The sequence below is a fragment of the Bos indicus genome, chromosome 21, assembly GCF_029378745.1.
Source record: "Bos indicus isolate NIAB-ARS_2022 breed Sahiwal x Tharparkar chromosome 21, NIAB-ARS_B.indTharparkar_mat_pri_1.0, whole genome shotgun sequence".
Taxonomy (NCBI): domain Eukaryota; kingdom Metazoa; phylum Chordata; class Mammalia; order Artiodactyla; family Bovidae; genus Bos; species Bos indicus.
The window spans coordinates 14,661,882-14,676,957 of NC_091780.1; the positions used below are offsets into that span (position 1 = coordinate 14,661,882).

Genomic DNA, 15,076 nt, shown 5'->3' on the forward strand with positions numbered 1-15,076 from the left:
TGGCCCACAGGTATGTTTTTGAGTTTTGTTTTGATCAGCACAACGTTTTTGATTTTTGTTAGAGTTGATTTGAAATGTTTTAGGCGTACAGAAAAGGGATTTAGTTATACATACACACACACACACACATATATATGTTCTTTTCCAGATTCTTTTCTGTAATAGATTATCACAAGGTACTAAGTCCCCTATGTATGAACCAAGTTGCAAACTTTCTAAAATGCAAACGTGCATTTGCACGTCCAGTCACATCAGGCGTGAGTGACACGGCAGCTTGCCCTCCGTCTCCTGTTGCTGACGACCCTTCGGCTCTGCCATCTCCCACCTCCTCTCCCTCGTCCATCAGTAACTCTTCTGGCCTGTTCACTCCGTGCCAGCCCCCGAGTGCCAGCTGTTGTACTGTATTGCTGTACTTTTCAAGGTCCTGTACTGTAAGATTAAAAATGTTTTATCTTTTGTGTTAGTTTTTGATGTATTATTTGTGTGAAGAGTATTATAAACCTATTGCAGTACAGGGCTATATAGCCGATTGTATTAGTCGGGTACTGAGGCTAACTTTGTTGGACTTATGAACAAATTGGACTTACCTGCTCTTGAAATGGAACCTGTTTATACGTAGGGGACTTACTGTAGTGAATATAATTCCCTGTTGGTAACGGTTTGTTTTCTGTGAATTTATTTCTGTTTTGTAAATAAGCTAATCTGTGTCATTCTTTTAGATTCCACATAAACACACAGTGTTTTTAACAACTGAGATAATTGAGAACACTTCAAATTGGGACTTCATCTGTTTTTTTCAACAGATGGGAATATTTATGGAAACACACGGCCCCTGTAAGGAGGGAGAATAATGGTGTGCGGGGGTGGGGGGAGCTGGGTAGGCGCAATCCCATCTCATCTGGGTTTGCGAGACCCAATCTTTGTGTCTCCTTGCCTCCGAGGCGGACCGATGTTTGTTTACATCGCACGGCTGGCTTCACTGCTTTCCTGTGCCCTTGGGCTCTGCGGCGTTTGCGTCATTCTTCCTGGCTGGGTGCTGGCACTGGAGCAGAGAGCCCAGTGAGGTGGGGAGGGGAGGCCCCAGCTCAGGGGTCAGGCCTGACACCGATGCTCCTGTACCTGGAAGGCTCTGGAACACCTGCGTTCTTGAGGGCTTGGCTGGAGCCCTGTTAGCGCTGGGCTGACCGAGGCCTTGAAGCTCTCGCTGCTTTTGTCTCATGTGACCGAGAGCCTCAAGCTGCCTCTCTGGAGCGGAGCCAGGTGAGATTCAGATCACCCCGGGTCTGGGCTCGGTTTGGGGCCAAGCCCCAGGCAGTAAGGGGAGGAGGCCAGTGATCGGGAATTGTCCCCCAGTCCCCAGCCTTCCCTGGTGGCTCAGACGGTAAAGAGTCTACCTGCAGTGCGGGAGACCCAGGTTCTATCCCTGGGTCAGGAAGATCCCCTGGAGGAGGAAATGGCAACCTACTCCAGTATTCTTGCCTGGGAAATCCCATGGATGGAGGAACCTGGCGGACTACAGTCCCTGGGGCTGCAAAGAGTCAACATGACTGAGTGACTTCCCTTTTCACTTCCCCAGCCTTGGGTTTGCCGCTGAGCCCGGGATTGATGCCAGGCCATTGCCCCTTCTTGGGATACAGGCGCTGTTGTGGCTGTCTCTCCTACACCTGCTTCTTCCCACCATGGTGGGGCTGGAAAGTGGGTTTGGAGGTTGTGTCCTTTCTCCAAGCTTGCTTGGCTGTCTAGGGAAGGCTCAGTTATGTCACGTCCCGAGGGAAAAGATGTAGGGCAGAGGTCGGAGGTTGGGCACTTCCCTGGGGGCCTGGTGGTTGAGAGTCTGCCTGCCACCGTGGTCGACGCAGGTTCGATCTGTGGTCCGGTGACTAAAATCCCACGGGCACCTAAGCCCGCGTGCCACGACCACTGAAGCCCGCGCGATTGCCCTGCGGCGGAGACCCAGCGCAGCCAAAAGCGTTACAAACAGGGAAGGCCTGTGTCCTTGGGGCCTCGGAAGCTTCGGCCCGGCACCAAGGCGGGCAGCTGACTCTCAGCAGCTGCTCGATTCGGCCTCTCCCTTACACATTCTGTTTCCATCTTCTTTATTAATTTTCCAAATGTCAAAGGTGGCGTGTTCCTTGGAATGAGTAGTGTGGTTTCAGCAGAAAGCTGGCCCCTGGACCGTAGAGCTGTTGACTTTACTGGGCTTCACAGCGGGCACAGCTCGGGTGGAGGAGAGGCCAGAGATGCTGGGTTCGGCCCCTCATGTCAGCAGGTGAGCAGGAGGCGGAGGGCAGCCTCTGGGTAGGACGGGGCCATGGTAGGGACGGGCCATGGGCCTCTCCAGGGAAAGGGTCTCCTGCCCCAGAGGCAGGCCTGACACACCCCTGGCCTGTTTAAATCTTTACCTGAATTACTGCCTTTGAATTGTATTTACTTGTTTATGTGTTTTTAAAATAGCTCATATATTCACATGGCTTGAAATTCATGGGGAGCCAGAGTGCGCAGTGAACAGTCTCCTCCCAGCCCTGCCCCTGGGTCACCAAGCTTCCTTCTCCGGATGCTGTCAGTTTCTTGGGACTCTTTTGAGAGAGATTTTATAAATACAGAAATGAATGAATGTGGTAGACATGCATGCATACAGACATATCTATCTTTCCTCTTATTTTTAAAAAATATTTATTTATTTGGTTGGTCAGGTCTTAATTAACTATGGCGCACAGGCTCTTCCTAGCATCCTGCAGGATATTCTGGCAGGGCACGGATGCTCTAGTTGTGGCACACGGGCTCCAGTGTGTGTGGGCTCCAGCAGTTGCAGAGCAGGGGCTTTAGTTGCCTCGAGGTACGTGGGATCTTAGTCCCCTGACCAGGGATTGAACGTGCATCCCCTACATTGCAAGGTGGATTCTCAACCACAGAGCCACCAGGGAAGTCCCTGTCTTTCCCCTGTTTTTAACGACAGCTTTGTAAGTTGTCACATGCCTTGCAGCTCACCTATTTAAAGTGCCCAGATGGTGGTTTTGTAGTACATTCACAGAGTTGTGCGCCGTCACCTTGGTCAATAGTAGAATATCGTTCCAGAAGGAAATGTGAGCTCACTCCCTGCCTCCCTCCTACCCCCCACCGCGGTGAGATCTGCTCCTGGAACCCCAGCGGCGCTTGGCAGGTGGTCAACGTGGATACGAAATTCAGGTTCAAGGTGAGGACTTGGCCGGAGGCTCCCAGACAGAGGAGTTGGAAGGACTGGGGTGGAGTCAAGCCTCTGGATGCTCGGCCTGCAGATCCGATTGCTGTGCCCCCAGATTGAAGTCCTGACAGCAAACGAGCCCACCCGGCCTTGCGTTGTTCTGTGTATCTTCGAAGGGGAGGCTGGGGCGAGCAGGCCCCTGTCCACGCGGGTCCTCTGGGCTCCCCTCATGCCCCAGCCTCCAGGGCACATGGGGAGACCAGCTTCTGAGCAGCTGTCCAGCGAGCCTTTGAATAAACAAACCCTCTGGCTGTAGGATTACATTTCCGAGGAAAGGAGTTGGGACTTCTCTGTCTTGTTAGAAATGTGTGTTCGGCCCCGGTGGAAGGGTCCTTCGTCTCTTCTAGAACTTCTCTGGTCTTGCTGAAGCCCAGCACAGGCATTTGTTTAAAACCACCCTTCGCTGTCTCTCTGTGGGGGCCTCCTGGTTTAGCGGACCTGGCACTGGAAGAGCAAAACGACGGCCACGGGGCGCCGTGCTGTTGAGCATGGGCCAGCCGCATCATTCTCATTTCCCTCCCTTGTTCCCTGAACCTCCCCCTTGTTGGGCAGCGGGTGCTGTGGCAGTTGTGGCAAGCTGCCCTCCTGCTGGTCTTCCCCATCCCCGCGGCTGCCCCCAGGTCCAGAGGAAGCAGGTCCGTAACTAGAGACACCAGGATAGGAACCCAAGTCTGGCTCTGACCCGGGCCTCTGTCTAGAACCAGATGCTCCTTCTCAAGCTGTGTCCCAGAGGCTGACCCACTGTGCCCAGGCACCCCCGGGGAGCTTCAGATTCCCTGTAGCCACGTCCCCTTCGCCCTTTCCTCAGACCAGGATGCTGGTGAGCAGCCCCGCGGGAAGGGGCCATTGGTCGTCTTGGAAAACCAGTTGACTGGTAGGCCCTGAACGGAAACTTGGACAACATTGTCACCGAGACCCTTCATCTGTGTGGCTCTTTGCCTCTAGGACCAGAACAAGGGTCCTGCTGTTTCAAAGGGTTTGACAAAATGGGAGAATTCTACTCGCATGGAAGGTTTGTTAGAATGTGGGAGAATCAGAAGATGGTGCCTGTCCTCACAGCTGTGCTTGTGCTCCTCTGAGACCCAGGGACAGTCAGAGCTCCTTGTGTGTGTGTGACCGGAAGCCCTGGCTGGATGGGCTTCGGTGACAATGAGGGTAGTTTCTTGGTGTCAAGGAGGGCTGGCATCATAGGCGGTTTGGAGCAGGATTTCTCCTTCCAGTCTGTCCTCTGCTGTGTTGGTTTATTTTCCATTCCTTTCTTTTTTTTAAAATAAAAAACTTTTGTTTGCATTTTTTTTTGGTGGCATTTATTCCTGGGCTGTTAAGTTTTTATTTCTTGAGTTTCTTCCAGGGTATCTTTATTCTCCCGTATGGCCTCCTCTTCTGGTTTAGAGACAGTCTGTTCTTTTTTGAGTGCGGATCCTCTCCGTGAGGCAGGGAGAGCTTGGGTTGATCTGACCCTGAGCTCTGTAAGTCCTGCTCTGCATCCTGGGGGCTTGGTTCGCCTGGACCTGCTCCACGATCAGAGAATCTACATGTAAACCTGTAAATTCAGCACCACTCCCTGGATTTCTGGTGCTGCCAAAATTCAGCACTCTTTCTGGACCAGCGACCCTTCGTCCAGCCCCACTGTTTGGCCCGTGCACGCCTGCCAACGCTAGCATTGTAACACCGGAATGACATGCATTGCGGCTTTAAAGTGATGCCCATCACATTCATGGTGGTTTTCCAGATATGCATACCCTTCATGGCCTGGGCAGTTTCACGGGTGTTCTTAAAGTGAACACGAAGATTTGAACCTCTTGGTTTGTATGATTTTGTGGGGTTTTGGGGTCAGTTGAATGGCGAACCATTTTTAGAGGTCACCTCAGAAACTGCTTACTGGAAAAGGATTTTCCGTCTCTAGAAGGTGGCGAGGTGGCTCTCACCTGGGTGATTCCCTGCCTCCTTTGCTGCCTGACCAGCAAAGGTCACTGGCTCCGATTAGTCACATACTCCCCCCAACCTCCCAGTCATGGCTTCAGGGTGGCAATACACTGATTTTGACTCAGACTTAAGTCCCAGGTCCACTCCTGGAACTGGGGGTGTAGCCAGTGGTCAGGCCTCCTCTTCCCCTAGGGACCATGGGGCAGGGGGATTCACAAAGGATACAGATGCCCAAAGGAGGGAGGAGATGGAGGCTGGCCTGTCTCAAACCAACTCGCATCCAGAGGGAGTCACTATTAGAAAGCGTTTATTACGAGCAGTCTGCCCTGATCGCTTTGAAATAGGAATGTGTGAGCTGTGTTAAGTAACAAGTTCCAGAAAAATGTATACCAAGGGCAGAGAGTTCCCTGGTGTTAAAGTTAAGTGGAGGCGGACTCTAGTGGAGTGTGGCGTGAGCTTGCAGAAAGAGTGAGCGGAGAACTGGAGCCTTCCTCTTGCCTGGCACAAGGTGGTTCAAGGTGACCCTCCAGGGAGGTTTGTGCGGGGGCAGCCCTCGGTCCTTGGCCGTGGGGACGTCGACCTCTCTGAGCCTTGGTTTCCTCGTCTGTAACACAGAGATAACAGTGCTGCCTTACGTGTGGGCTAGGTCCCTTCAGTTGTATCCAACTCTGTGTGACCCTATGGACTGTAGCCCACCAGGCTCCTCTGTCCATGGGATTCTCCAGGCAAGAATACTGGGATGGGTTGCTGTGCCCTCCTCTAGAGGATCCTCCCAATCCAGGGACTGAACCTGTGTCTCTTGTGTCTAACTTGCATTGGCAGATGGGTTCTTTACCACTAGCATCACATGGGAAGCCCATTGCCTTATAGGATCATTTATGTCTTGCATGCAATCTTAATGTTAATTGGTTAGCTGGCACTCAGGAGGAGCTCAACTCTTAGGAAAAAAATGAGTTAGACCAGAGGTCCCCAACCCTAACTGGCTTATGTCAGTTGGAAAAGATGAATTGATTGGAAAAGATGAGTTATTGGAAAAGATGAGTTAGACCAGAGGTCCCCAACCCTAACTGGGGTTCCTGTTAGGAACCTGGTTGCACAGCAAGAGGTGAGCAGTGGGTGAAATCAAAACTACTTTGCCCCTCCCCACTTCCATGGAAAAATTGTCTTCCATGAAGCTGGTCCCTGGTGCCAGAAAGGTTGGGGATGGCTTTGTTAGAGCATTCTGAAGAGACAGAGGCCTTGGCGCAGTTGTATGCGCTCTCAGTGAGTCTGTTTTCCCCTTGTCTCACATCTCCCTCCCGGAGGCAGGATGACTGCGTTCTCTGACTCCAGGCCAGCGAGGCTCAAGAGTCAGAGCCTCTGCAGGAAATGCTGACTGACCCTGTTCATGCACTTCCCTGCTTCTGACTCCCACATGGTAAAGAAAGAGCTCACCTTTCAATCTGAGAGACACACGAGCCACCCCACCCTTGCCCCATCCCGGCCCACTCCAGTTGTATGCCATGGTTTCCCTCCAGTGCCGCCCTACCAGCTTCACAGCTTCTGCCACAGATGAAGTTGAGCCTCTTTCAACCTCTCCCAAATCGTGGTTTCCCCTTAGTAACAGACCCAGTAGCAAAACAGCAGGAATTACTCCTCTTTTGTGAAGGGTGTTGTGTCTCAGAGATTTGTTGGAAATGCAATGTCTTCATTGTTTCAGGACTGGTGTTTGATGTATGCATGAGGGTTCCTGCAGAGGGTTGTTAGATGGGGTTCTCCAGAGAAACGGAACCAAGAGTGTGTGTGTGTGTTGTGTATGTGTGTGTGTGTGTACACATACAGGCCAGAAATCTAAGACGAGCTAAGATTTCAATTCTGAAGGCAGAAAAAAAAAAAAAAAAAATGGTGTCTCAGTCCCCAGGCAGAGGAATTCTCTCTTCCTTGTGTGAGGTCAGTCCTTCTTATCTATTCTGGCCTTTGACTCGTTGGGTGAGGGCACTGGGGAGGGCAATATGCTTTGCTCAGTCTACCGATTCCAGGGTTAATCTCAACCAGAATCGCTGTCACGGACACATCCAGAAATAGTGCTTAAACAAATGTTGGGGTACCCTGTGGCCCAGTCAGGTCAATGCATAAAATTAACTGTCACACCTTTGGTGTAATCTTGAGGTTTAAAATTATCTTCTCAGGTGACCTGGTTTGGAATGCCTGGTGTTAAAGCAAGTAGGCCATGGTGTTCTAGAGGCTGGGTTGTGTTCCAGCTTCTCCCATGGGTAGGGGTTCAAGGGTCTTATTTTAAGCTCAGTAGGTTAATTTTCTCATCACAAGACTCTGTATAAGCAGTCAGGAAGAAGGAAGGTGATTCTGTGGGTGATGGGGATTCATTCCCGTGAAGCAGGGCTGAAGTCAGAGCCCCCAGAATCTTCTCCCAGGGTCAGTGGTCAGTCCTGCTCCAGAACCAGTGACTAAGTGAGGTTTCAGGTTCCAAGTGCAGCCTGAGGTTTACAGTCCAGATTTTGCATCCTGTAAGCCTCATGATGTTTGAAAAATGGTTACCAACATGCCCGAGTCCAGGTCCAGGAGCTGGGGAATCAGCCTGAAGGGGTGAGCGGTGTCGGCAGACGATGATGTAGCCTCTGACTCATAGTACGGAACTGCATGTTTATTTCAAGCTTCAGGTTCTCTTCTATACTTTGACAAAAGCATTAGGTCAGAGGTTTGACATTTTCAGTTTCGCCCACACAGATTTATTGTCTCCAGAAATCACTGTTGCCCTTCAAACAGAGTTCCTGCTTCAGCTTTACTATTATCTACTTTCTCTTATGTGTCCTATACTTAACTTGTGATTACATTGTAACTCATGCCACAGTCCTCAGTTTATTTCTTATCTTTCTAAATCCTGTTTGCCCCTAGCATCTTAAGATCACTATCTCCTAAAAAGGCTTCTAGCTATTCTTAATTATTCCTAAACCCTAAACTCAGCAAACTTCTTTTGCCATAAACATTTCCCTCACAAACAGGTCTCAGATAACAGTCCTTCCCATGGCCTCAAGCTGCGGCCTACGTGCTCATCCTGGGACATTCTTTGTAAAGATCCTTGAACAAATGTCAATGGTTATTTTATAGATTATTTTCTGGGCACAACTGCAGAAGGCTTTGTGCTTTCTCATGCCTCTCTCAAGATCAATAAGCACCTTAACATTCTTTCCAGCCAACTCAACTGAAGAAAGGAAAGAACAAGTCAGAATCACAAGACCTAACTCCTTCATCCTGGGACCGTGCCTGCGGGATGAGGAGAGGGGGTTGGGGCCGTGCCTCCATTCTGTCAGTAATGCCTAACGTGGCTCCAATGCCTCCATTCTGTCAGCAATGCCTAACGTGGCTCCAACAGTGGTGACTTCATCCAGAAGTCATCTGGGTGCTCGTCTCTTTGGGCATCTACAGGAGCCTTCTTGAGCCCTCAGGTCCACAGGCCATCTCCTGTTCTAGTGTTCCAGATGCTCGTGCAGGTGTGTGTGCCAGTGGGCAGCCCTGGCACTGGGCACAGCTAACAGAAGGGCAAGTCCTTTGCAAAGTCAGGTGTTCCTCTGAACAGCTGTGACCCATCAGGGCGGAGATAGGAGACTTCCTGAGAAAGGTGTGGTGTGTGGGTCAGCATACTTTTGGGGCTTGACCCTAGTCTAGAGGGCTCGGGGGTGGATGGTTTTCTTGTGGCTTTGTCGTGGGTTGCCTGTGGCACATGGAGCCATTTCTGGGCTTAAATATCTCCATCCAGTGTTGGAGATTAAGTTGGTCAGGGTTTGTAAGTCCTCTGAGGCAGAACAAAAGATCTATTTTATTCCATTGGCAGGAGGTGGAGGGAAAACAAGAATCTTGATGGTGAGAATCTGGACTGGCGGGGTTTATCACGTTAGCATTTAAGCTCCCGCACAAACCTGCTTGCAAAATACTGCTGTCCTGTGGCCCCGGGGAGGCCACTGGCTGTGCCCCTCTTAACACCTGGCTTGGCATTTGCACCTTGCTGCATCGTGCTTGAAATGCATGTGGTGTCTCACACATACACACACACACACACACACACACACACACACACACAGTGCTTGTGATGGAAGCACAATGGCAGATTGCTTTGTAATGAGGCTAGGGGGTTGTCAGGCTGTATACCTGATGCCCCAAAATCTCTACACAGAGAACTGCAGGCAGCAAATACTATAGGCTATGTAGGTTGCTTTATGTCAAAGGTGTAGATAAATATATATATTTTCTATGTAAATAATCCTTTCACAAATCATGTTTTTGATGAATACTAGGCAAGAAAAGAGCTTCCCTGGGCTTCCCTGGTGGCTCAGACAGTGAAGAATCTGCCTGCAATGCTGGAAACCTTGGTTTGATCTCTGGGTTGGGAAGATCCCCTGGAGGAGGGCATGGCAACCCACTCCAGTCTTCTTGCCTGGAAAATTTCATGGACAGAGGAGCCTGGCGGGCTACAGTCCATGGGGTCGCAAAGAGCTGGACACAATTGAGAGACTAATGCTTTCTTTCTTCAAGAAAAGAGCAAGTTGCTGTTCCTAAGAAATTCTTACTTGAAGGTGAACTTCTGTTTTCACTATTTTGCAAACTTCTTGAGGCGTTTTGTGTGCTGGGGGCAAAGAGACCCCACATGTGTCTTTGACATGGTCTCTATGTAGGTACGGCTTACGGCCTGTGGGAAGCATGTTTAGAGACTATGATTCTTCAGCGCCGTATTTATGATTTGGGGGTGGTGGTGGTTTGACTGGTTTCTCACAGACAGTTTCAAATATTTATTTTCAAAAGAAGGACATCAGAGGATACAAGGCATTTGGGAAAAAGTTCAAAATAGTGGAGAAATAAATGCATAGAGCATCAGTAGTTGTAAAACAATATTGTTCCTTGTGGCATCATAAACTCTCAGCGTGGCCTGATCAGTGCTGCATGCTTCATAGAGAAGGTCTGACACTGGAGACCAAAAGCCTTGCTCAGCAGTTTCCTGGGGGCCCCCAGTGACCGTCTACCATCCCAGAGGTAAAAGCCTAGGGTTACAGCTCCCTGTGGTCGTAAATCCTTGTGATGGAAACAATACTCATTTGTCCAAGTCCTTGTCATGTGAGAGAGGCATAGCCCATTTAACTCCTTTTTGTTGATTCTTTTTCTTAAAATTTATTTATTTGGCTGTGCTGGGTCTTAGTTGTGGCACACAGGATGTTCTAGCTGGGGCATGTGGGCTCTAGTTTCCCTGCCAGGGATTGACCCCGTCCCCCTGCACTGGGAGCATGGAGTTTTGGCCACTGGACCACGAGGGAAGTCCCTCTCTGTTGATTCTTTTCACCAGCAGCCCTTTTTGCCGAGAGCCTGCTGCCTGGGCTGATTGAATGCCTCGTCTCACTTCATCCTCCCTGGCCTGTGAGGCACAGATCTTGTTCTCAGACCAGTTTCTTTATGAGTACACTGAGGCCTCAGGAGATTGACCGACTTGCCTGTGATCACGCAGGTAGAAAGTGGCCCAGCCTGGGTTCTGATTCACTGGGCGGCCCATGGGGCAGTGCACACGGTGGTGCCAGGCTGTGATGCCTGTGCTTGGAGCAGTGACCTGCCGACACAGCAGGGCTGGGGCGAGGGTGAGGGGCTGGGGGTTGAGGGGACGAGGTGCCTCAGGCCTGGCCCAGGGCGTGGCTGAGCTCCATCCACAGTGAACATTCTGATCTTTGGCTCGTCGTGGGTTTTCTTTGCCTTACTTTGCCTTTTGAAAATCTTGCGTTTGGGTGTTATGGATCCTGATCCCTGGGCTTTATAGCCCTCTGGGCACATCTTTGCTTTGTGGGTGAGGACCAACGAGGGATGCTGAGGTCAGGATCCCGCCCGAGGTCCCATGGCCAGAAGTGAAGGAGCTGGATGGGGTTTTGCCAGGTCTCCTGGGAGCTGGGCTGGGGGTGGCAGCGTGGCTGACTTCAGTGGGCATCGCCCTAGTCTCAGGCATGTGCTTCCCCTCGTCCAGGTCTGGGAAGAGACTGAAGAAGACCCGCAAGTATGACATCATCACCACTCCCGCCGAGCGAGTGGAAATGGCCCCGCTGAACGAAGAGGATGATGAGGACGAGGACTCCACAGTATTTGACATCAAATACAGGTACTGGGGGGCTTCCCTGGCGGCTTGGTGGTGAAAGAATCCACCTGCCAAGCAAGAGATGCAAATTTGATCCCTGGGTCGGGAAGATCCCCTGGAGAGGGAAATGGCAACCCACTCCAGTATTCTTGCCTGGGAAATCCCATGGACAGAGGAGCCTTGGGGGCTACAGTCCACAGTGTCGCAAAGAGGGGGACATGACTGAGTGACTAAACGACAACAACAGAGGCTGGGTGGGGACAGCGGCTTCCTCCTGCGCTCACAGACTCAGGAAGGTGGGGAGGTCCACCTTGGAAGACACTGAGTGGCCAGGAGTATAATCTTGTTTTTTGTCTGTCTTTGACCTTGGGTGTTCTGCTTACGTGGGGAGAAGTGCTCTGATCCCTTCTGGGAATGCACAGCACCCAGGAAGCCAGCAGGGAAATGGGTGTTCTCAGCTCTTTCCAGATGCTGACACTTTAAAGTGAAAGTGAAAGTGTTATCCGCTCAGTCGTGTCCAACTCTTTGCAACCCCATGGACTGTAGCCCACCAGGCTCCTCTGTCCATGGGATTCTCCAGGGAAGAATCCTGGAGTGGGTTGCCGTTTCCTTCTCTGGGGGACCTTCCTGACCCAGGGGTTGAACCCGGGACTCCCTCATTGGGAGGAACCAGCTTTACAGGAGCAGAAGAGGGGCTGGATTTCAGACTATGAGCTTCCCGAGCACAGGCTGGCGGGGGTCTGGTGCACACAGCCTCCTGTGCCTCACGCCGTGCACGTGAATGGAAACTGCTCTTTTGGGCTTGGTTAGCTGGTAATGGAGCATGTGGGGTGGGGGCTACTCCTTGGATGGAACTGACTGCTGAGTTCCAAAGGCTGGTGTTTTTCTTTAAGGTTGCCTGTGGAAAGTCAGAATGACTGTGTGACTTCAGGATTGTCTTCTGGGTTTTGGCTCCTTTGGGGTGTACTGCTTTTGGGTCTGTGGGATTCTCAGTGTGAAAGCTGGGGTGACTGGAGTTTATTTGTTTATTTATGGCTGTCTTTGGCTTACGCTGCGGCATATGGGCTCTCCAGAGTGTGGGTGTGGACTCTATAGTGGGGGCACACGGGCTCTCCATGGCTCATGGGTGAGCCATGAGCTCAATCTGGTGAGCCACTAAGCACCCAGGCTTAGTGTCTAGAATGTGTGGGCCTCGCTGCCCCGAGCCATGTGGGATCCCAGCTCCCCAACCAGTGATCAGACCTCTATCCCCTGCAGTGGAAAATGGACTCCCCACCACTAGACTGCCAGGGTGGTCCTGGTGAATGTAGTTTAGAGATGAGGGCGTGGAGACCCAGAGAGGGGCCCTGGGTTGGCCAAGGTCTCAGGTCTTAGTGGCAAAGATGAGACCCCAATGCAGGCTGGGCCCAATCTGGAGATTCCACACTCCCCCACAGGGTTCTGTAGAGAAACAGAATCAACAGGATATGTGCATACAGGAAGAGGTTTGTTACAAAGGTCCAGGTCTGAAGGCCTGGGAACCAGGAGAGCCGGTGGTGTGAGCAGTGGGAGCACAGGAGAAGACCAGTGTCTTGGCTCAACACAGGCACAGAGCAAATCTCCCCTTATCCTGACTTTTGCGCTGTTCAGGCCCTCAACAGGTTGGATGAGACCTACCCACGCTGGGGAGGGCAACCTACTTTACTGAGTTGATCCAGATAATCATTAATCTCAGCAAGAACACCCTCCTGGATATACCCAGACTACTGTTTGACCAAATATCTGAGAACCGTGTCACCCAGTCAGGTTGACCCATAAGAGTCACATGGCACACAGATTTCCCATGACTGAGAAAGTCAGTCAGTTCGGTCCCTCAGTCCTGTCTGACTCTTTGTGACCCCATGGACAGTAGCACGCCAGGCTTCCCTGTCCATCGCCAACTCCCAGAGCTTGCTCAAACTCATGTCCATTGAGTCAGTGATGCCATCCAACCATCTCATCCTCTGTCGTCCCCTTCTCCTCCTGCCTTCAATCTTTCCCAGCATCAGGGTCTTTTCCAATGAGTCAGTTCTTCACATCAGGTGGCCAAAGTATTGGAGCTTCAGCTTTAGCATCAGTCCTTCCAATGAATATTCAGGACTGATTTCCTTTAGGATTGACTGGTTTGATCTCTTTGCAGTCCAAGGGACTCTCAAGAGTCTTCTCCAACACCACAGTTCAAGAGCATCAGTTTTTCGGTGCTCAGCTTTTTTTATGGTCCAACTTTCACAACCATATGTGACTACTGGAAAAACCATAGCTTTGATTAGATGGACCTTGTCAGTAAAGTAATGTCTCTGCTTTTTAATATGCTGTCTAGCTTGGTCATAGTCTTTCCTCCAGGGAGTGAATATAGGTCATCCATATCTCTCCTGAATTGTCCTTTTCTAGCACGACCTTGGGTGTACTTGGCTATAAATGAGTTAGATTCAAGAAAGCAGTGTTTGAGATTTTGATGAGAGCTGTGTTGACTCTGTAGATTGATTTAAAGAGAATCAGCCCTTTATACTAAGTGGACTACATCTGACAGAGAAAGACATATTATATGATATCGCTTATGTGTGGAATTAACAAATACAACAAAGTAGTGAATATAACAAAATAAAAAGAGGCAGACTCACAGATACAGAGAACAAACTAGTGGTTACCAGTGAGGAGAGGGCAACGGGGAGGGGCAAGATAGGGGTCGGGGATTCAGAAGTACAACCCACTAGGTATAAAAGTAGCCACAGAGATACATTGCACCACACGGGGAATATAGCCAGTACTTTATAATAACCATAAATGGAGTATAACCTTTAAAAGTTTTTCCTTTAAAAATTTTGAATCATTATATTGCATACCTGTAACTTACATAATGCTGTATATCAACTATACCTCAATAAAAAAAAAATAAAGAGAATCAGGCCCTTTATATTCTCTCTTCTCATCCATGAGTGTGGAATGACTTCCCATTGATTTAGGTATTTTAAGAAATGTCTTTCAAAAATTTCTCCATTAATGTATTATGAATTTTTGCTAGATATATTCCAAGGTGTTTTATAATCTGACATATATATTTTTTACTTTCAAATGCTATTTTATTTATACTCATGTCTGAAAAAAATGTACTATTGTATTCACGTACATACTGATATTGGAAAAAGAGTTGTTAATGAATCACACATAAATTTTATGGGAAATGCACAACATTAAGACATGGGTTTGTTATATATAGAGGAACAAACCATTAACTATGATTTGCATTTTAGGTAAATAACGGCCCCCTTTGAGAAGAATCAAAACAATTACTAATATGCATCTGTACTGCAGAATACTATGTACATAAGAAGTGGTTATACTGATTTTATTGCTAAGCCATTTTATCTATCTCACATTCAAGTCACCGAAATAAAATGAAATGTGAAGACAATGCTGTCTTCATTGAGTCACAATGGAAAGGCTTGGCTGCGTCCTGCAGGCCTGCTGGGGTTATTGTACAGGAGGGAGCCCTGGATGGCTTTAGTGGATCACGGACTGTTCTGATTCTGAGCCATGGAATGGGATCTCATTTATATTTGGTGTCTGAGCTGACTCCTTGGGGGCTGCGATGGACGGAGCGATTTTTGTGGTAGCCCCAGGTCTGACTGCATAAGAAAAGCCTGAGCAAAGAAATATAATGGTCTGTCTGGACAGTCTTAAGTGTAGGCTTGTTCCTGAGTATAGGTGGGAAGAGGGTCTGGATATAAGTATTACTGTCGTCTGAACACGGCTGGGTGGAAGTCGTGTCCGATGGCATGAGGGGGAGGAAC

General features: G+C 49.7%; 1 protein-coding gene across 2 annotated transcripts in view; it reads left to right on the forward strand.

Moving 5' to 3' along the window:
- Positions 1-15,076, forward strand: part of FAM174B (family with sequence similarity 174 member B) — a 40,862-nt gene that overhangs the window by 11,894 nt on the left and 13,892 nt on the right. For both annotated transcript variants that reach the window (XM_070775059.1, XM_070775060.1), the window contains one exon: positions 11,160-11,291. In XM_070775059.1, coding sequence (XP_070631160.1) covers positions 11,160-11,291 — 132 coding nt within the window. The remainder of the gene's footprint in view (positions 1-11,159; positions 11,292-15,076) is intronic.